Below are 20,396 nucleotides of genomic sequence, written 5' to 3'. Positions count from 1 at the left end.
GAGTTTATAATCATTCTTTATGCTTGGAACATAGTGACCCAGGGTAATGCAATCACAGAACAGGCTTCCCTGCAAGTGTCTCCATGCACTTAGCCATAGGACAACTCCTTCCCGAGGTTGCTAGCATGTAGCAGCGTCTGTAACATAGGTTCTGTCTTCCAGTGGGAAAGTAAGCATGCTCGCCAAAAGGAACGCCAAGAAAGTGGACTCCGGAAAGATTGAAAGTGCCAGCTATGAAATGCCTGTTGTTCCGGAAGATGCAGAGAGACACCAGAAGATCATGCAGTGGATAATGGAGGGAGAGAAAGAGATTAGCAGGCACAAGAAAACCGCCCATAGGTGAGTTATCTGCTCCAGCACCGATTGCTTGGCTGCCCCTGTTCCCCTGTTATCCTGAAGTTATAACGTAAGTCCCAAACCTGTCTGAGGGATGTAAATCCTGTTAGTTGTGTTGTCGTGTGAGACTTGCGTATCTGCACACTTTGTAGCTGGACAGCACGCATTTTGTGTTGTCTCTTTATGTACCATTAGCTTCTCTGCGTCCTGCTTGCGTTCGCTGTATCAGGCACGTAAAGTACAAATACCACTGTAGGCTGATTTTCGCTGTTTAAACTTAGTGGCCAGATAAATTCATCATATGAAACATTTTCTTTTCTCTGACGTCCTTGTGGATGCTGGGAACTCCGTAAGGACCATGGGGAATAGACGGGCAGGAGACTGGGCACTCTAAAAGAAAGATTAGGTACTATCTGGTGTGCACTGGCTCCTCCCTCTATGCCCCTCCTCCAGACCTCAGTTAGAATCTGTGCCCGGCCAGAGCTGGGTGCTCCTAGTGGGCTCTCCTGAGCTTGCTAGAAAGAAAGTATTTGTTAGGTTTTTTATTTTTAGTGAGATCTGCTGGCTACAGACTCACTGCTACGTGGGACTGAGGGGAGAGAAGCAAACCTACCTGCGTGCAGCTAGCTTGTGCTTCTTAGGCTACTGGACACCATTAGCTCCAGAGGGTTCGAACACAGGGCCTGACCTCGATCGTCCGTTCCCGGAGCTGCGCCGCCCTCCCCCTTGCAGAGCCAGAAGACAGAAGAAGGAGATGAAATCGGCGGCAGAAGACTCCGGTCTTCATTAAGGTAGCGCACAGCACTGCAGCTGTGCGCCATTGCTCCCACTGCACACCACACACTCCGGTCACTGTAGGGTGCAGAGCGCTGGGGGGGGGGGGGTCCCTGGGCAGCAATAAGAATACCTTTTGGCACTAAATACACATAATACAGTCTGGGAAACTGTATATGTGTAAAAAACCCCGCCATTAAGCTATACAAAACGTGGGAGAAGCCCGCCGCTGAGGGGGCGGGGCCTTCTTCCTCAGCACACCAGCGCCATTTTCTCTTCACAGCTCCGCTGGAAGGACGCTCCCCAGGCTCTCCCCTGCAGTATCCTGTACGAGAAGGGTAAAAAAGAGAGGGGGGTCACATAAATTTAGGCGCAAATAGGATAAGCAGCTATTGGGAAAAATCACTCATTATAGTGTAAATCCCTGTGTTATATAGCGCTGTGGTGTGTGCTGGCATACTCTCTCTCTCTGTTTCCCCAAAGGACTTTGTGGGGTCCTGTCCTCAGTCTGAGCATTCCCTGTGTGTGTGCGGTGTGTCGGTACGGCTGTGTCGACATGTTTGATGAGGAGGGTTACGTGGAGGCGGAGCAGGGGCATATAAGTGTGGTGTCGCCCCCGACGGGGCCGACACCGGATTGGATGGATATGTGGAAGGTCTTAACAGACAGTGTCAACTCCTTACATAAAAGGTTCGATGACGCAGCAGCCTTGGGACAGCCGGGATCTCAGCCCGCGCCTGCCCAAGCGTCTCAGAGGCCATCAGGGGCTCAAAAACGCCCGCTAGCTCAGATGGTAGACACAGATGTCGACACGGAGTCTGACTCCAGTGTGGGTGAGGATGAGACAAATGTACAGTCTACAAAGGCCATCCGATGCATGATTACTGCAATGAAAAATGTATTGCACATTTCTGATGTTAACCCGGTTACTACCAAGAAGGGTATTATGTTTGGGGAGAAAAAGCAGCCAGTGACTTTTCCCCCATCTGATGAATTAAATGATTTGTGTGAAGAAGCGTGGAGTTCCCCCGATAAGAAACTAGTGATTTCTAAGAGGTTACTGATGGCGTACCCTTTCCCGCCAACGGACAGGTTACGTTGGGAAACATCCCCTAGGGTGGACAAGGCGCTCACACGCTTATCAAAAAAGGTGGCACTGCCGTCTCAGGTACGGCCACCCTAAAGGAGCCTGCGGATAGAAAGCAGGAAACTATCCTGAAGTCTGTGTATACACACTCGGGTACTATACTGAGACCTGCTATTGCTTCAGCATGGATGTGTAGTGCTGCAGCAGCATGGTCTGATACCCTGTCAGACAACATTGATTCCCTCGACAGGGAAACTATTTTGCTAACCATCGAACATATAAAAGACGTCGTCTTATATATGCGCGATGCACAGAGGGACATTTGCCTGCTGGCATCTAGAATTAATGCAATGTCCATTTCTGCCAGGAGAGTATTATGGACTCGGCAGTGGACAGGTGATGCTGATTCTAAAAGACACATAGAGGTTTTGCCTTATAAGGGTGAGGAATTGTTTGGGGACGGTCTCTCGGACCTCGTATCCACAGCAACAGCTGGGAAGTCAACTTTTTTACCTCAGGTTCCCTCACAGCCTAAGAAAGCACCGTATTATCATGTACAGTCCTTTCGGCCTCAGAAAGGCAAGCTGGTCAGAGGCGCATCCTTTCTGCCCAGAGGCAGGGGTAGAGGAAAGAAGCTGCACCAGGCACCCAGTTCCCAGGAACAAAAATCCTCCCCCGCTTCCTCTAAGTCCACCGCATGACGCTGGGGCTCCACAGGCGGAGCCAGGTGTGGTGGGGGCGCCTCTCCGAAACTTCAACTCCGAAACTTCGGAGTTGAAACTTCAACTCCGAAACCAGTCGGTTCGCTCACAGGTGGATCTCTGTGCTGTACAAATTGTATCTCAGGGATACAAGCTGGAGTTAGAGGCGACTCCCCCTCGCCGTTACCTCAAATCAGCCTTGCCAGCTGCTCCCAGGGAAAGGGAGGTAGTACTGGCGGCAATTAACAAGCTGTACCTCCAGCAGGTGATAATCAAGGTTCCCCTCCTTCAACAGGGACGGGGTTACTATTCCACAATGTTTGTGGTACCGAAACCAGACGGTTCGGTGAGACCCATTCTGAATTTAAAATCCTTGAACACTTATATAAGGAAGTTCAAGTTCAAAATGGAATCGCTCAGGGCGGTTATTGCAAGCCTGGAAGAGGGGGATTTTATGGTGTCGCTGGACATCAAGGATGCTTACTTGCATGTCCCCATTTACCCACCTCACCAGGAGTACCTCAGGTTTGTGGTACAGGATTGTCATTACCAATTCCAGACGTTGCCGTTTGGTCTGTCCACGGCACCGAGAGTATTTACCAAGGTAATGGCCGAAATGATGATACTCCTTCGGAAGAAGGGAGTTATAATTATCCCGTACTTGGACGATCTCCTTATAAAGGTGAGGTCCAGAGAGCAGTTGTTAGTCAGCGTAGCACTCTCTCGGGAAGTGTTGCTACAGCACGGCTGGATTCTGAATATCCCAAAGTCGCAGCTGATTCCTGCGACTCGTCTGCTTTTCCTGGGCATGATTCTGGACACAGAACAGAAGAAGGTGTTTCTCCCGGTGGAGAAGGACCAGGAATTGTCATCTCTGGTCAGGGACCTCCTGAAACCAAAACAGGTGTCGGTGCATCACTGCACGCGAGTCCTGGGAAAGATGGTGGCTTCTTACGAAGCAATTCCCTTCGGCAGGTTCCATGCAAGGATCTTTCAGTGGGATCTGTTGGACAAATGGTCCGGATCGCATCTTCAGATGCATCGGTTGATCACCCTGTCCCCAAGGGCCAGGGTGTCTCTGCTGTGGTGGCTGCAGAGTGCTCATCTTCTCGAGGGCCGCAGATTCGGCATACAGGACTGGGTCCTGGTGACCACGGATGCAAGCCTCCGAGGATGGGGGGCAGTCACTCAGGGAAGAAACTTCCAAGGACAGTGGTCAAGTCTGGAGGCTTCTCTACACATAAATATATTGGAACTAAGGGCCATCTACAACGCCCTGAGTCAAGCAGAGCCCCTGCTTCAAAACCAACCAGTGCTGATTCAATCAGACAACATCACGGCGGTCGCCCATGTGAACCGCCAGGGCGGCACAAGAAGCAGGATGGCGATGGCAGAAGCCACAAGGATTCTTCGATGGGCGGAGAATCACGTGCTAGCACTGTCAGCAGTGTTCATTCCGGGAGTGGACAACTGGGAAGCAGATTTCCTCAGCAGGCACGACCTCCACCCGGGAGAGTGGGGACTTCATCCAGTAGTCTTCACGCAGATTGTAAACCGTTATGAACGGCCACAGGTGGACATGATGGCGTCCCGCCTCAACAAAAAGCTAAAAAAAATATTGCGCCAGGTCAAGGGACCCTCAGGCGATAGCTGTGGACGCACTAGTGACACCGTGGGTGTACCAGTCTGTTTATGTGTTCCCTCCTCTTCCTCTCATACCCAAGGTACTGAGGATAGTAAGAAAGAGAGGAGTAAGAACTATACTCATCGTTCCGGATTGGCCAAGAAGAACTTGCTACCCAGAACTACAAGAAATTATCTCAGAGGACCCATGGCCTCTGCCTCTCAGACAGGACCTGTTACAGCAGGGGCCCTGTCTGTTCCAAGACTTACCGCGGCTGCGTTTGATGGCATGGCGGTTGAACGCCGGATCCTAACGGAAAAGGGCATTCCGGATGAAGTGATTCCTACGCTGATAAAAGCTAGGAAGGATGTGACAGCAAATCATTATCACCGCATATGGCGGAAATATGTTGCTTGGTGTGAGGCCAGGAAGGCCCCAACAGAGGAATTCCAGCTGGGGCGATTTCTGCACTTCCTACAGTCAGGAGTGACTATGGGCCTAAAATTGGGGTCCATAAAGGTCCAGATTTCGGCCCTATCTATTTTCTTTCAAAAAGAACTGGCTTCACTGCCTGAAGTTCAGACGTTTGTTAAGGGAGTGCTGCATATTCAGCCCCCTTTTGTGCCTCCAGTGGCACCTTGGGATCTTAACGTTGTGTTGAATTTCCTGTAATCCCACTGGTTTGAGCCACTTACGACCGTGGAGCTGAAATATCTCACGTGGAAAGTGGTCATGCTGTTGGCCTTAGCTTCGGCTAGGCGTGTGTCAGAATTGGCGGCTTTGTCATGTAAAAGCCCTTATCTGATCTTCCATATGGACAGGGCAGAATTGAGGACTCGTCCCCACTTTCTCCCTAAGGTGGTATCAGCGTTTCATTTGAACCAACCTATTGTGGTGCCTGCGGCTACTCGGGACTTGGAGGACTCCAAGTTACTGGATGTAGTCAGGGCTTTGAAAATCTATGTAGCCAGGACGGCTGGAGTCAGGAAAACTGACTCGCTGTTTATCCTGCATGCACCCAACAAGCTGGGTGCTCCTGCTTCAAAGCAAACTATTGCGCGCTGGATCTGTAACACGATTCAGCAAGCTCATTCTGCGGCAGGGTTACCGCATCCTAAATCGATAAAAGCCCATTCCACAAGGAAGGTGGGCTCTTCTTGGGCGGCTGCCCGAGGGGTCTCGGCTTTACAGCTTTGCCGAGCTGCTACTTGGTCGGGTTCAAACACATTTGCTAAGTTCTACAAGTTTGATACCCTGGCTGAGGAGGACCTTGCCATTGCTCATTCGGTGCTGCAGAGTCATCCGCACTCTCCCGCCCGTTTGGGAGCTTTGGTATAATCCCCATGGTCCTTACGGAGTTCCCAGCATCCACTAGGACGTCAGAGAAAATAAGAATTTACTCACTGGTAATTCTATTTCTCGTAGTCCGTAGTGGATGCTGGGCGCCCGTCCCAAGTGCGGACTCTCTGCAATACTTGTATATAGTTATTGCTTAACTAAAGGGTTATTGTTATGAGCCATCTGTTACTGAGGCTCAGTTGTTGTTCATACTGTTAACTGGGTATGGTTATCACAAGTTGTACAGTGTGATTGGTGTGGCTGGTATGAGTCTTACCCTGGATTCCAAATCCTTTCCTTGTTGTGTCAGCTCTTCCTGGCACAGTTTCCTTAACTGAGGTCTGGAGGAGGGGCATAGAGGGAGGAGCCAGTGCACACCAGAAAGTACCTAATCTTTCTTTTAGAGTGCCCAGTCTCCTGCGGAGCCCGTCTATTCCCCATGGTCCTTACGGAGTTCCCAGCATCCACTACGGACTACGGGAAATAGAATTACCGGTGAGTAAATTCTTATTTTTCTGCATTCATACTTTAACTCCGTATGCTGCTAGTATTGCTACAATACAGAACAAAGCCTTTAATCCAGTTGCTGAGTAACATAAGGTCAATTGAAGACGTGATTATAAAACCATTTAAAAGTAAAACACACAGTATAACCTGCAAACTTTGCCAATGGGTCCCCGCCATTTTTTTATTTAACTGGGTATTGTTATTAGACTCTAAGAACCTACCGACCTTCCCTTCTCACGTATTTAGCCATGTCCCCGTATGGGTGTTTCCGGTTACTATATTCATGTATTTTATTTTCACTATTGTACTCTGTTACAGTGGGAAGATCACACTTCTGTATTGTACTGCTCATTTTTCTGCACATTGGGGGTTAAAATCGCATTACGCACGTTTAGGGTTTCAAATTGTGGTTGCATCTCGGAGGATTGACAGGTGGTGGGCATTCGGGGCAGCGATGCGTTGTGGGGGTGGGGGGAACGACAACGTTTCCTGCGATCGGAATCATGGCTGCCGTGCTCTGTATGTGCAGCTTGCTGCGTATGCAGGGGGTCATTCTCTATTTTGGCTCCTGCAATTGCAATTTAATTGCGATTGTAACGCAGGGCGGCATGATCCCTGCTGGGCGGCCCCCAGATTGCAACTTGATCCTTAGCAGTTTTCTCTAATTTAGCAAAAATTGCTAAATACTCTAAATAACCCCCATGGTTTGTATTTTGTGATCATTTCAATAAACACATATTTAAAAAAAAAAGTAACTTTCACTTGCTGCCCTAAAAATACCAGTTTGGTATACTGTATATGGGCCATTTTCTCTAGTTTTGTATGAATCCCACAGTGCACCCTATTTATAATTGCACAGGGCTATGGGGGCAGTTTATAGCCTGTTTGTGTTGCATTTGGATTATTGTTGTTGACCTTTGCATGTAATACAATTATTTCTCTGCAGCTCATCAGGTGCCAAGAAGCAGCCCGCTCATGATGTGCCTAGACCACTTTCCATTGAACGGCCCGGTGCAGTACACCCTTGGGTCAGTGCTCAGCTACGCAACGTGGTGCAGCCCTCTCACCCCTTCATCCAAGACCCCACCATGCCACCTAACCCTGCCCCCAATCCACTGACGCAGTTGGAGGAAGCACGCCGGCGGCTGGAAGAGGAGGAGAAAAAACCTGGGAAAGCGCAAGTGAAACAAAGGTATCAAACTATTCAGTGTTCTCGCATCATCCCATCTGCCTGTGCCGCAATCTCACGTTATCTCAGGTTACCGTGCCCCATATAGAACCAGGGCTGGATCTGCGACCACTGCACAGCAATGGCCTGTATACGTGTTTTAGTTGTGTTGGGGAAGGTGTCAAGCAGCCACTGTAGTAATTCTAGTATGTAACGGTATGGATGAGGACATTTCAGATGAAACCAGCGACCGTACAGCAAATATAGAACTTGGTGTGATGAAACGCTACGGCCACTCAGAACCCTTCGTATACAAATACAGACTCGCATCAAATTGCTTAATGTAATCTAGCAATGCAGTTTAGGCGCTCCCAGTTGTCTTACTTACGTGTGTGCACATTGTGAGTGAGAAAGACATTCCACGTGGCCGAGTCACCCAGGACATGGCGCACCGAGCCGAGAGGGGTTATGTGGCGCAACTGAGACCACAGTGTACAAGGACACATCTGTATGTATGTGTTACATCGTGACTGTACGCTCTAACGATATGTCATCTCACACCACCTAGAACCAATGTTTCCTTTATTTCTTAAGGTGTCCTTTACTTGCCATTCAGGTTAGTACAGGATAGACAGAATAATGTAGGAGCCTGTCAGTCAAATCTATTGTCTCCTTAATTTTTGGGGGGTATAATGGCTTTTTGGATACTGATCAGTGGTTAGACTTGAGTTTGTACTTCATTGGGAATTCTTAAAGATTCTCAAAACTTTTTAGTGCTCCAATTACATCTTGGAATATTTACTGATGGAAAAATTGTTTTAAATGTAAAGTTTTTGTTATGTTCTTATACTGTCAGTCCTTTTGGTAAATGTCTGCATTTTCTGAAAATATATTCTGCAACTGTTCCTCATTTCACATGGACATCATAATATACTTGTGGCTTCAAAGGCTCATTACAGGCTTAATAATTATGCGTTTAAGACAGTGGTACCCAAACTCTGTCCTCAATGCACCCTGACAGTCCAGGTTTTAAGGATATCCCTGCTTGTGCACATATGCAATAATCAAACTGACTGAGGCACTAATTAAGTCACCTGTGCTTAAGCATGGATATCCTTAAAACCTGGACTGTTAGAATGCCTTGAGGACAGAGTTTGGGAACCACTGGTTTAAGAGGATTTCCTCCCTGTTGTATTTTTCTTTCGTTCACAGCCGTCAAACGCGTTTTAAAGTCCTCTAACGGCTTCATGCAGTGTTGAGGTTGCGCTATAACATTCAGATGTGGCCACATAGAAGCAGTTTACCAAGGGGGCAGATGTATTAAGTAATAAAGTGGAAGGTGATAACGCGCCAGCCAGCCAGCTCCTGTCATTTTTCATACTCAGCCTGTAATGTGGAAGTTAGGATCTGACGGGCTGCTGTGTTATCACCTTACACTTTATACAGATTCAGTATGATAGGCCGGCTATCGGGATCCCAGCGGTCAGGAGACCACCGGCATCGGGAACCCGACAGCTGGAATACTGGCGGCCAGCGCACAGTGTCCCGTCACGGGTCGGGATTCCGGCGTCTGTATCCTCACAGCCGGGATCCCGACAGCCGGCAAAATGAATGCCTCCCCTTAATACATCTGCTTCAGTGATCCCTGTGACAGTTGTGTGTTTCTCAGTGCGTGTTGAAAGCGCTTTAGTTCTGATGAGCGCACAGCAGTCAGCACTGATGGTAATGGACTCCAGAAGCATTAGCCTTTCAGCCACCTGTGTGATAAAATAGGCTGGACACCGTACAATGGGGGTTATTCAGAGCCGATACTGCTTAATGTGTAGCATTGTGCAAGAATGCTGCATAGGACATATTACTGAGTTAGAACTACAGTTTTATAGGCTGCTGGAAATTATTAAAGTGAACTCGCCTCCACACGCCCTCCGCGCCCCTCTCCCCATTTTCCAGGAACCGCCACATGTCCTGGCATCGGGATAAAAATCCTGACACATCCCGCCCATATTTTCCCTAGTGTTGCTGCTTCTCATAGCTGCATACCAAACTCCATCCGGGCTTCTTCACTGGAGCTCTGGGAAGGAAGGTGATCATATATTTCTCTGACGTCCTAGTGGATGCTGGGAACTCCGTAAGGACCATGGGGAATAGCGGGCTCCGAAGGAGGCTGGGCACTCTAGAAAGATTTATGACTACCTGGTGTGCACTGGCTCCTCCCACTATGACCCTCCTCCAAGCCTCAGTTAGATTTTGTGCCCGGCCGAGTTTGGATGCACACTAGGGGCTCTCCTGAGCCCTTAGAAAGTATAGATTTAGGTTTTTTATTTTCAGTGAGACCTGCTGGCAACAGGCTCACTGCAGTGAGGGACTAAGGAGAGAAGAAGCGAACTCGCCTGCTTGCAGCCGGATTGGGCTTCTTAGGCTACTGGACACCATTAGCTCCAGAGGGATCGACCGCAGGCCCAGTCCTTGGTGTTCGGTCCCGGAGCCGCGCCGCCGTCCCCCTTACAGAGCCAGAAGCAAGAAGAGGTCCGGAAAATCGGCGGCAGAAGACATCAGTCTTCACCAAGGTAGCGCACAGCACTGCAGCTGTGCGCCATTGCTCCTCACACACACTTCACACTCCGGTCACTGAGGGTGCAGGGCGCTGGGGGGGGGCGCCCTGAGAAGCAATTATAACACCTTGGCTGGCAAAAATACCACAATATATAGCCCCAGAGGCTATATATGTGGAAAATACCCCTGCCAGAATCCAGAAAAAAGCGGGAGAATAGTCCGCGGAAAAGGGGCGGAGCTATCTCCTGCAGCACACTGGCGCCATTTCTCCTTCACAGATCCGCTGGAAGGAAGCTCCCTGGCTCTCCCCTGCAGTCTACACTACAGAAAAGGGTAAAAAAAGAGAGGGGGGGCACTAAATTTAGGCGCTGTATAAATTATATAGAAAAAGCAGCTATAGGGGACATAACTCAGTTAGTCCCTGCATTATATAGCGCTCTGGTGTGTGCTGGCATACTCTCACTCTGTCCCCCCCAAAGGGCTTTTGTGGGTCCTGTCCTCTGTTGGAGCATTCCTTGTGTGTGTGCGGTGTGTCGGTACGGCTGTGTCGACATGTTTGATGAGGATAATGATGTGGAGACGGAGCAGATGCCTTTAGAAGGGATGTCACCCCCTGCGGGGCAGACACCTGAGTGGTTGAGCTTATGGAAAGAAATGAGTGCACGTATAGACTCCTTACATAAGAAATTTGACGACATGCCAAATGTGGGACAGCCAACTTCTCAGCTCGTGCCTGTCCAGGCGTCGCACAGGTCATCAGGGGCTCTAAAACGCCCGCTACCTCAGACCGCAGACCCAGATGTCGACACTGATACCGACACCAGTGTCGACGACGATGAGTCTAACCTGATGCCCACTAAGGCCATTCACTGCATGATTGAGGCAATGAAAGAGGTGTTACACATTTCTGATATAAATACAGGTACCACTAAAAAGGGTATTATGTTTGGGGAGAAAAAACTACCCGTAGTTTTTCCCCCATCAGATGAATTAAATGAAGTGTGTGAAGAAGCGTGGGCTTTCCCTGATAAAAAATTGGTAATTCCTAAGAAGGTACTAATGGCGTTCCCTTTCCCGCCAGAGGATAGGTCACGTTGGGAAACACCTCCTAGGGTGGATAAAGCGCTCACACGTTTGTCTAAAAAGGTGGCACTACCGTCTCCGGATACGGCCGCCCTCAAGGAACCTGCTGATAGAAAGCAGGAGGCGATCCTGAAGTCTGTATATACACACTCAGGCATTATACTTAGGCCAGCTATTGCGTCAGCTTGGATGTGCAGTGCTGCCGCTGCGTGGTCAGATAAACTGTCAGAAAATATTGACACATTAGACAGAGACACGATCCTGTTAACCATAGACCATATAAAAGACTCAGTCTTATATATGAGCGATGCACAGAGGGAAATCTGCCGACTGGCATCTAAAGTTAGTGCATTGTCCATTTCTGCTAGGAGAGGCTTATGGACTCGCCAGTGGACAGGAGATGCAGATTCTAAAAGGCACATGGAAGTGTTGCCATATAAGGGTGAGGAATTATTTGGGGATGGTCTCTCGGACCTAGTTTCCACAGCAACGTCTGGGAAGTCAGCATTTTTACCCCATGTCCCCTCACAGCCTAAGAAGGCGCCGTTTTATCAGGTTCAGTCCTTTCGGACCCAGAAAAACAGGCGTGGAAAAGGCGGGTCTTTTCTATCCAGAGGCAGAGGTAGGGGAAAAAGGCTGCAACAAACAGCAGGTTCCCAGGAGCAAAAGTCCTCCCCCGCTTCTTCTGCCAAGTCCGCCGCATGACGGTGGGGCTCCACAGGCGGAGCCTGGTACGGTGGGGGGCCGCCTCAAGAATTTCAGCGATCAGTGGGCTCGCTCACAGGTGGATCCCTGGATCCTTCAAATAGTATCTCAGGGGTACAAACTGGAATTCGAGGCGTCTCCACCCCACCGGTTCCTAAAATCTGCCTTGCCGATTGCTCCCTCAGACAGGGAGGCGGTGCTAGCGGCAATTCACAAGCTGTATTCCCAGCAGGTGATAATCAAGGTACCCCTACTTCAACAAGGCCGGGGTTACTATTCCACACTATTTGTGGTACCGAAACCGGACGGTTCGGTGAGACCCATTTTAAATTTGAAATCCTTGAACGCATACATAAAAAAATTCAAGTTCAAGATGGAATCGCTCAGGGCGGTTATTGCGAGCCTGGAAGAGGGGGATTACATGGTATCCCTGGACATCAAGGATGCTTACTTGCATGTCCCCATTTACCATCCTCACCAGGAGTACCTCAGATTTGTGGTACAGGATTGCCATTACCAATTCCAGACGCTGCCGTTTGGACTGTCCACGGCACCGAGGGTATTTACCAAGGTTATGGCGGAAATGATGATACTCCTTCGAAAAAAGGGAGTTTTAATTATCCCGTACTTGGACGATCTCCTAATAAAAGCGAGGTCCAAGGAACAGTTGTTGGTGGGAGTAGCACTATCTCAGGAGGTGCTGCACCAGCACGGCTGGATTCTGAATATCCCAAAGTCACAGCTGGTTCCGACGACACGGCTACTGTTCCTGGGTATGATTCTGGATACAGTCCAGAAAAAAGTGTTTCTCCCGGAGGAGAAAGCCAGGGAGTTGTCATCTCTAGTCAGAGACCTCCTGAAGCCAAAACAGGTATCAGTGCATCGCTGCACGCGGGTCCTGGGAAAGATGGTGGCTTCTTACGAAGCAATTCCCTTCGGCAGGTTCCATGCCAGAATCTTTCAGTGGGACCTGTTGGACCAGTGGTCCGGATCGCATCTTCAGATGCATCGCTTAATAACCCTGTCTCCAAGAACCAGGGTGTCTCTACTGTGGTGGCTGCAGAGTGCCCATCTTCTAGAGGGCCGCAGGTTCGGCATACAGGACTGGGTCCTGGTGACCACAGATGCCAGCCTTCGAGGCTGGGGGGCAGTCACACAGGGAAGAAACTTCCATGGACTATGGTCGAGTCAGGAGACTTCCCTTCACATAAATATTCTGGAACTAAGGGCCATCTACAATGCCCTAAGTCAAGCAAAATCCCTGCTCCTACACCAGCCGGTGCTGATCCAGTCAGACAACATCACGGCAGTCGCCCATGTAAATCGACAGGGCGGCACAAGAAGCAGGATGGCGATGGCAGAAGCCACAAGAATCCTCCGATGGGCGGAGAATCATGTACTAGCACTGTCAGCAGTGTTCATTCCGGGAGTGGACAACTGGGAAGCAGACTTCCTCAGCAGACACGACCTCCACCCGGGAGAGTGGGGACTTCATCCAGAAGTCTTCCAGATGCTGGTAAACCGTTGGGAAAAACCACAGGTGGACATGATGGCGTCCCGCCTCAACAAAAAGTTAAAAAGATATTGCGCCAGGTCAAGGGACCCTCAGGCGGTAGCTGTGGACGCTCTAGTGACACCGTGGGTGTACCAGTCGGTTTATGTGTTCCCTCCTCTGCCTCTCATACCAAAGGTATTGAGAATAATAAGAAAGCGAGGAGTAAACACAATTCTCGTGGTTCCGGATTGGCCAAGACGAGCGTGGTACCCGGAACTTCAAGAGATGCTCTCAGAGGACCCGTGGCCTCTACCGCTCAGACAGGACCTGCTACAGCAGGGGCACTGTCTGTTCCAAGACTTACCGCGGCTGCGTTTGACGGCATGGCGGTTGAACACCGGATCCTAAAGGAAAAGGGGTATTCCGGAAGAAGTCATTCCTACGCTTATTAAGGCCAGGAAAGATGTTACGGCAAAGCATTATCACCGCATATGGCGGAAATATGTTGCATGGTGCGAGGCCAAAAAGGCCCCAACAGAGGAATTTCAACTAGGTCGATTTCTGCATTTCCTGCAAGCAGGAGTGAATATGGGCCTAAAACTAGGCTCCATTAAAGTACAGATCTCGGCTCTGTCGATTTTCTTTCAAAAAGAACTAGCTTCAGTACCTGAAGTTCAGACATTTGTGAAAGGAGTGCTGCATATTCAGCCCCCGTTTGTGCCTCCTGTGGCACCTTGGGATCTCAACGTGGTGTTGAGTTTCTTAAAATCACATTGGTTTGAGCCACTAAAAACCGTGGATCTGAAATATCTCACGTGGAAAGTGGTCATGTCTGGCTTCAGCCAGGCGAGTGTCAGAATTGGCGGCTTTATCATGTAAAAGCCCTTATCTGATTTTCCATATGGATAGGGCAGAATTGAGGACTCGTCCCCAATTTCTCCCTAAGGTGGTGTCAGCGTTTCACCTGAACCAGCCTATTGTGGTGCCTGCGGCTACTAGGGATTTGGAGGACTCCAAGTTGCTAGACGTTGTCAGGGCCCTGAAAATATATGTTTCCAGGACGGCTGGAGTCAGAAAATCTGACTCGCTGTTTATCCTGTATGCACCCAACAAGCTGGGTGCTCCTGCTTCTAAGCAGTCTATTGCTCGCTGGATTTGTAGTACAATTCAGCTTGCACATTCTGTGGCAGGCCTGCCACAGCCAAAATCTGTAAATGCCCATTCCACAAGGAAGGTGGGCTCATCTTGGGCGGCTGCCCGAGGGGTCTCGGCTTTACAACTTTGCCGAGCAGCTACTTGGTCAGGGGCAAACACGTTTGCAAAATTCTACAAATTTGATACCCTGGCTGAGGAGGACCTGGAGTTCTCTCATTCGGTGCTGCAGAGTCATCCGCACTCTCCCGCCCGTTTGGGAGCTTTGGTATAATCCCCATGGTCCTTACGGAGTTCCCAGCATCCACTAGGACGTCAGAGAAAATAAGATTTTACTCACCGGTAATTCTATTTCTCGTAGTCCGTAGTGGATGCTGGGCGCCCATCCCAAGTGCGGATTGTCTGCAATACTTGTAAATAGTTATTGTTAACTAAAGGGTTATTGTCGAGCCATCTGTTGAGAGGCTCAGTTGTTTTCATACTGTCAAACTGGATATAGTATCACGAGTTGTACGGTGTGATTGGTGTGGCTGGTAAGAGTCTTACCCGGGATTCTAAATCCTTCCTTATTATGTCAGCTCGTCCGGGCACAGTGTCCTAACTGAGGCTTGGAGGAGGGTCATAGTGGGAGGAGCCAGTGCACACCAGGTAGTCATAAATCTTTCTAGAGTGCCCAGCCTCCTTCGGAGCCCGCTATTCCCCATGGTCCTTACGGAGTTCCCAGCATCCACTACGGACTACGAGAAATAGAATTACCGGTGAGTAAATTCTTATTTACACTTGGCTTGTTGTGTTCTGTATTGGTGGGAATGTTTGCATGTGACTGCCTGGTGGTGGTAATCATGGCTGTCACATTAGTAATAGAAAAGCCTATAGTTAGTAATAGAGATAGCGAGTTTTCATTCGGTGCCACTGCATGGATATAGATCATTTTCTAATCTGTAAGGTTGTTCTCTAGGTATGTTCAAGAGGTAATCCAGCGGGGGCGCTCTTCTGTCAGGCCAGCTTATATCCCACTGCTGAATGTGGTACCAGCTGTCTCCGACATGGACCTCTCAGAGTCACAGTATGTGTCACTCTTCTTATCATGTGTGAATTTCTCTCTGCTTTACACCCCTCCCCCACCACCCCAGACTGTAGCCGCCCTCCCCTTTGTGCGTTTTCCCCTCCAGTCAGCTGCTACCACACCTCTATTCACATCCAGTGAGTAGCTGCAGAGAATGCTGTTGTGTTGTAGTTTTTAGCTCCCTTTTGAAAAGTACAATGTATGTATTGTGGGTGCTCCTGAGTGTTGGTGCACATGTAGAGCAGACCCACCACCTCTGCAGCCAGTGACAGCGCAGGACCAGGATGGGGAGCAACCTGTAACTACTACCATGCGCGTAGGACCTGCAGCTGGAAATTTTTCAGTAGATCCGTATGTTTCTGCTTTACCATCGGAACTTATTACTACTGAGATACCAAGCGTAGCATCACCACACATCCACTGTATTGCTCACTCTGTGTGATGTAAGCTTTACAGTGACCGTGTATTTAAGCACTGCACAGAATGGACCAGTTTCGTAGCAATCTAGCTGTGCAATACGTGGTGGTTAAAAAGCCACCTACAGGTAAAGTGCTGAGCTGGGTTAGATACGGAATTCCGACTGTAAGAATCCTGACTGTCAAAATGCTGGCAGCGGGATCCCGACGGTGAAAAGGCCAGCAATCTTTGGTAAGTATTCTAAGGCTAGCCTCACCCCCACACCCCCGAAGCCTAATCCTAACCGCCCCATTCGGCAGCCTAACCCTGTCCTTCCCCCTCACACATACACAGCACAGCCTAACCCTAACCCACCCTTCCTGCAGCCTAAGCCTCACACTTACCATTTCAAGTTGTCGGCAGTTTCACCCATCAGGGTCCCGACGCCGAAGGGTTAAGCTAGTTTACCGGACACATTATTTATAGTTGGCTATAGCTGTCCAGCATTCAATGACAGATAACATTTAAGTGGTGTCTTTCTATCATAAATCACCTTGGGTTCATGTGAAGCTGAGATATGATTTTCTCGTGTTCCTTCTTGGTAACATGAATGACCTGCATAGATTGGTGGGTTCATACACAGGGACACCACCAACTGACATTCTGTGCTTTAGCAGTTAACCATTTTGTCCAGCGTCCTCCTTATGGTTATGTTTGTTTCTGATGGAAATAATGAAACTTGTTTATAACAAATTGTTCACTGTAGTAATTTGCATTGGTTGGAGGAGTAAATGTGTTCTGTGTAGGAATGTAATGGTTTCTTCTACTAAAGGCCCAAAAAAAAACAAATATGGGACCTTATCTAAATGATGCACTGGTAACATTGTCAAATGTGCATATGGCGGGAGTTCAAAAAGTCCCTACACAGTGACTAGGTGCTAAGCAAGTCTCCCTGTAGAGAAAGTATGCTAACCAATATGACAACATTATTAAATGTAATAAGAGAATTTGTTATCCCTAAGTGGTGAAAGTACTATCTATCCCTCTCTGGCCTCCCACAGATGTAGATGAAACCTACAGCCAGAGACCGTGCTTGTTGCGGGGGGACTTTTTGACCTCCCTGTATTATGAAAATATTCATCTTGTGGGAGGAGGCATTTTTCCATGCACATGAGACTTCCTTTTTGTAAATTTCTTTGAAGTCCAAGGAGAGACATTTTGGCGCCTGACATCCTAATATGCAGCACTGTAGGGGGTCCAGAAAGGACTGGGCTCACTTAATGTCATCGCTTTTAGCCTCGGTATGGTTCAGTTATTTACTATTTTTGCTTAACCTTTTTGATTTATCTTCATCAGGTTAAAGCCACAGAAGAAGGGGGGAAGTGGCTCCGGGCAGCCCTGTGATAACATTGTTGTGGCTTACTATTTCTGTGGAGAACCAATTCCCTACAGGACCATGGTGAAAGGTCGTGTAGTGACCCTTGGACAATTCAAGGAGTTGCTTACAAAGAAAGGAAATTACAGGTACAGTCACACATGGCCACACTATACGTCTATCTATCCTGTTCTTACAGTTCTGTGCCTATGAATCTGTCCATCTTCTACATGTATTAACCACAGTGAGTCTATATATCCTGTTCTTACAGTCTGAATATGTCCGTCTCTAGGTATTACTTCAAGAAAGTAAGCGATGAATTTGATTGCGGAGTGGTATTCGAGGAAGTGCGAGACGATGACTCTATTTTACCCATTTATGAAGAAAAAATTATTGGGAAAGTGGAAAAGATTGACTAGGTCACTTGGAAACCTAAGATGACACGCTGGATGGGTAGAAGGGAGACTTGAACACCTTAAACACTAAATGCTGGAATCCAGTAATGACGCAAGTCGGCCCTCGCCGTCGTACGGGGCCGTACCCTGGGCTCGCGAGGCTCCCGCCAGACTGCAGGCCGAGACCCTGCCAGGACCGCGTCCGCCACCTCCCCTTCTGGGAGCAGTTCATGTAACGTAGCCGTGTACAGTTCAACTAGAGATTGTAATAGAACCTTGTTTATGAAAGCTGCATATTTTTGATACCTTGAAATAAACAGGAAGATAATTCCCAATGTCACAGTGCACTTATGTAAATGTAAATCCTATGGTGCTGACGTCACCAGACTTGTCACTAATCATCTTAAGCCAATAGTAACATACACATTCTGCCAACATGTGTTTTATTTCAGATGTTTTAGCTGCCATTTCCAGTGTTCTCTGTTGCCACACATGTATTCTCTATGCTTTTACAAACACTACGGTTTGCTTTGAAGAAATGTCCTGTTCAGTATGCACGCTGGGCCCAGGTGTTGGAAGCGCTGGTACTTTTATGTATGGGCACTTGGTTATTTTAAACAATTTTCCAAACTTTTTTTTTTTTTCTTTATTGAATTGCTCTTTGTGAGTCTTTTTTGAAACTAGAAATATAATTTATTATTTATCCTCCTTGTATTCCAGAATCTTGTTTTATTGCTATATTAAAGTAATGGGTGTCTGTCAGCAACACAAAAATACAGTATTATCTGCGCAATTTCCGCCACAACAGTGGCTGGCGTGGGCTTTGAGTGGTTACAAAGATGTTGCATACTATTTCAGACAACACGTTTTAAAGTACTATCGTTACATTCAGCATTTAATTTCTTTGGGTTTCTTTGTCTCAAAATCGGAATATTTGGCACCGGTCAAAGTGTCACATGGGATGGAAGATTCCCACGTACAAAATACACTGTTAAAATTTAGGAGACGCATGGATTCCGAGTTACGTGTCGTCACAGCACTCCATGTATATGTCTGTGCTGACCAACGCTGGTCAGAAACAAGCTGCAAGTTCTGCTCACTACATTTGTGTGGTCTTCACCTCTTTGGGGTATATTCAGTAAAAGTCGGATCCATTCCGACATGCAGTTGTCTGAATGGATCCGACAACCCCTATTCAATGGACGGCTGCTGCTGACAGCAGAGGCCAGGAGTGCAGATGGTGGCGGGCGTGAGTGGGACGGCAGCGGGGGGGGAGGGGGAGCAGAGATCGGCGGGGGAAGCTGGCTGCAGCGGCGGGGGGAGGCGCTGCAGGGAGAGAGGTCTCTCCTTGCAGCGCTTCCCCCGCTGCCGCAGACATGTCCCCCCGCCGGCTGCCGATCTCTGCTCCTCCTGCAGCACCGCTTGTCTCCTCACCTAAATCCAACTTGTTTTCAAGTCGAATTGAGTTTGTTGGAAAGGGGGCCAAAACCTGTCGGATTTGGCCCCATTTCCGATAGAAGCACGTGAATTGGCGGCTATTCCGCCGATCCACGTGATTTCCGACAAGTCGGGAATTCCCGACTTGTCGGAAAAAATCAGCCCCTATTGGATAGGTCGGAACCCCTTCTGACCTATTTCTGTCAGAAGCTGCCGTCTTTCCAACAAGATGGCAGCTTCCGACAGTTATTAAATACAGCCCTTTGTCTGCTGAGTGAAGTGAATGATAGAGCTGTGTCTGTCCTACTTACATGATGTCTCTGTTACCAGTTAATCGGGATGTGGTTGGAATCCCGATGGTCAAAATACAGATGCCGGAACGCCGCCACAGCTATTTCCACTCCTGGGTGTGCACGACACCCATGGAGTGGGAATGGAATCTGTGGCGAGCGAAGTGAGCCACCAAGTCCGCAAGGGGCTTCATTCCGCTCGCCCCCCTGCCGGCATTCTGACTGTCAGGATTCTGGCGTCGGTATTTTGACCATCGGGATCCCGTACCCAACCCGATTAAGACATAAGGCCTGATTCTGAGTTGGAAATGAAGTAAGAAAGAGCAAGTATCTCTGCACCTGGATAAACCATATTATGGTCCAAGGGGAGCAAATAAATACATAAATAATGGGAGATTTTGCATATAGCCCCAAATGCTGGACAGCTCTATTCCTACTGCAGTTCAGATTACAGTTTGGGCACGCACCTGCCAAATCTAAAGGTGGGTACACACTGGTCGATATATTGGCGCATCGCTGTGTGTGTACGAGCGGTTGGCCGACCGGCCGTACACATGCTGCGGCGGCCGGTGGTGATTGACAGCTGAACTGGGCGGGCGGGTGACGTCAGTCCCCGACGGATCGGGCAGTGTGTATGCTCAACACACTGCCCGATCCATCCATAGATATATCTGCCGATCAATTGATCGGCAAATATATCTACCAGTGTGTACTCACCTTAACGCTCTCTGCACATGTTACATCTGCCCCACCTGCAACGCAGCATGGTTTTGCCAAGGTGCAAAGTTACTGGCTCACTTTCAATTCCGAATCGGGCCCACTGACAGACTGCAGTTGAACGATGTGAGATATATAGGAGATTATATATGGACACTTTTCCTTGCAGGCTGTTTCTGAGACTCCGGTTTCTGTTG

General features: G+C 48.7%; 1 protein-coding gene across 2 annotated transcripts in view; it reads left to right on the top strand.

Annotated features, from left to right (window-relative positions):
- The window catches only part of AXIN1 (axin 1), a 117,034-nt gene extending 98,565 nt beyond the window's left edge, over window positions 1–18,469 (top strand). The window contains exons 7-11 of one of the 2 annotated variants that reach the window (XM_063934819.1): window positions 163–339; window positions 7,314–7,559; window positions 15,482–15,589; window positions 17,342–17,509; window positions 17,653–18,469. In XM_063934819.1, coding sequence (XP_063790889.1) covers window positions 163–339; window positions 7,314–7,559; window positions 15,482–15,589; window positions 17,342–17,509; window positions 17,653–17,779 — 826 coding nt within the window. In that variant the 3' untranslated portion in view covers window positions 17,780–18,469. The remainder of the gene's footprint in view (window positions 1–162; window positions 340–7,313; window positions 7,560–15,481; window positions 15,590–17,341; window positions 17,510–17,652) is intronic. The other variant, XM_063934820.1, reaches the window with a different exon arrangement.
- The last annotated feature ends 1,927 nt before the right edge of the window (window positions 18,470–20,396 follow it).

This window comes from Pseudophryne corroboree, chromosome 7, assembly GCF_028390025.1.
Source record: "Pseudophryne corroboree isolate aPseCor3 chromosome 7, aPseCor3.hap2, whole genome shotgun sequence".
NCBI classification, from domain to species: Eukaryota; Metazoa; Chordata; class Amphibia; order Anura; family Myobatrachidae; genus Pseudophryne; species Pseudophryne corroboree.
The sequence above is the reverse complement of the archived record's forward strand: the minus strand, read 5'-3'. Positions and strand labels throughout refer to the sequence as shown.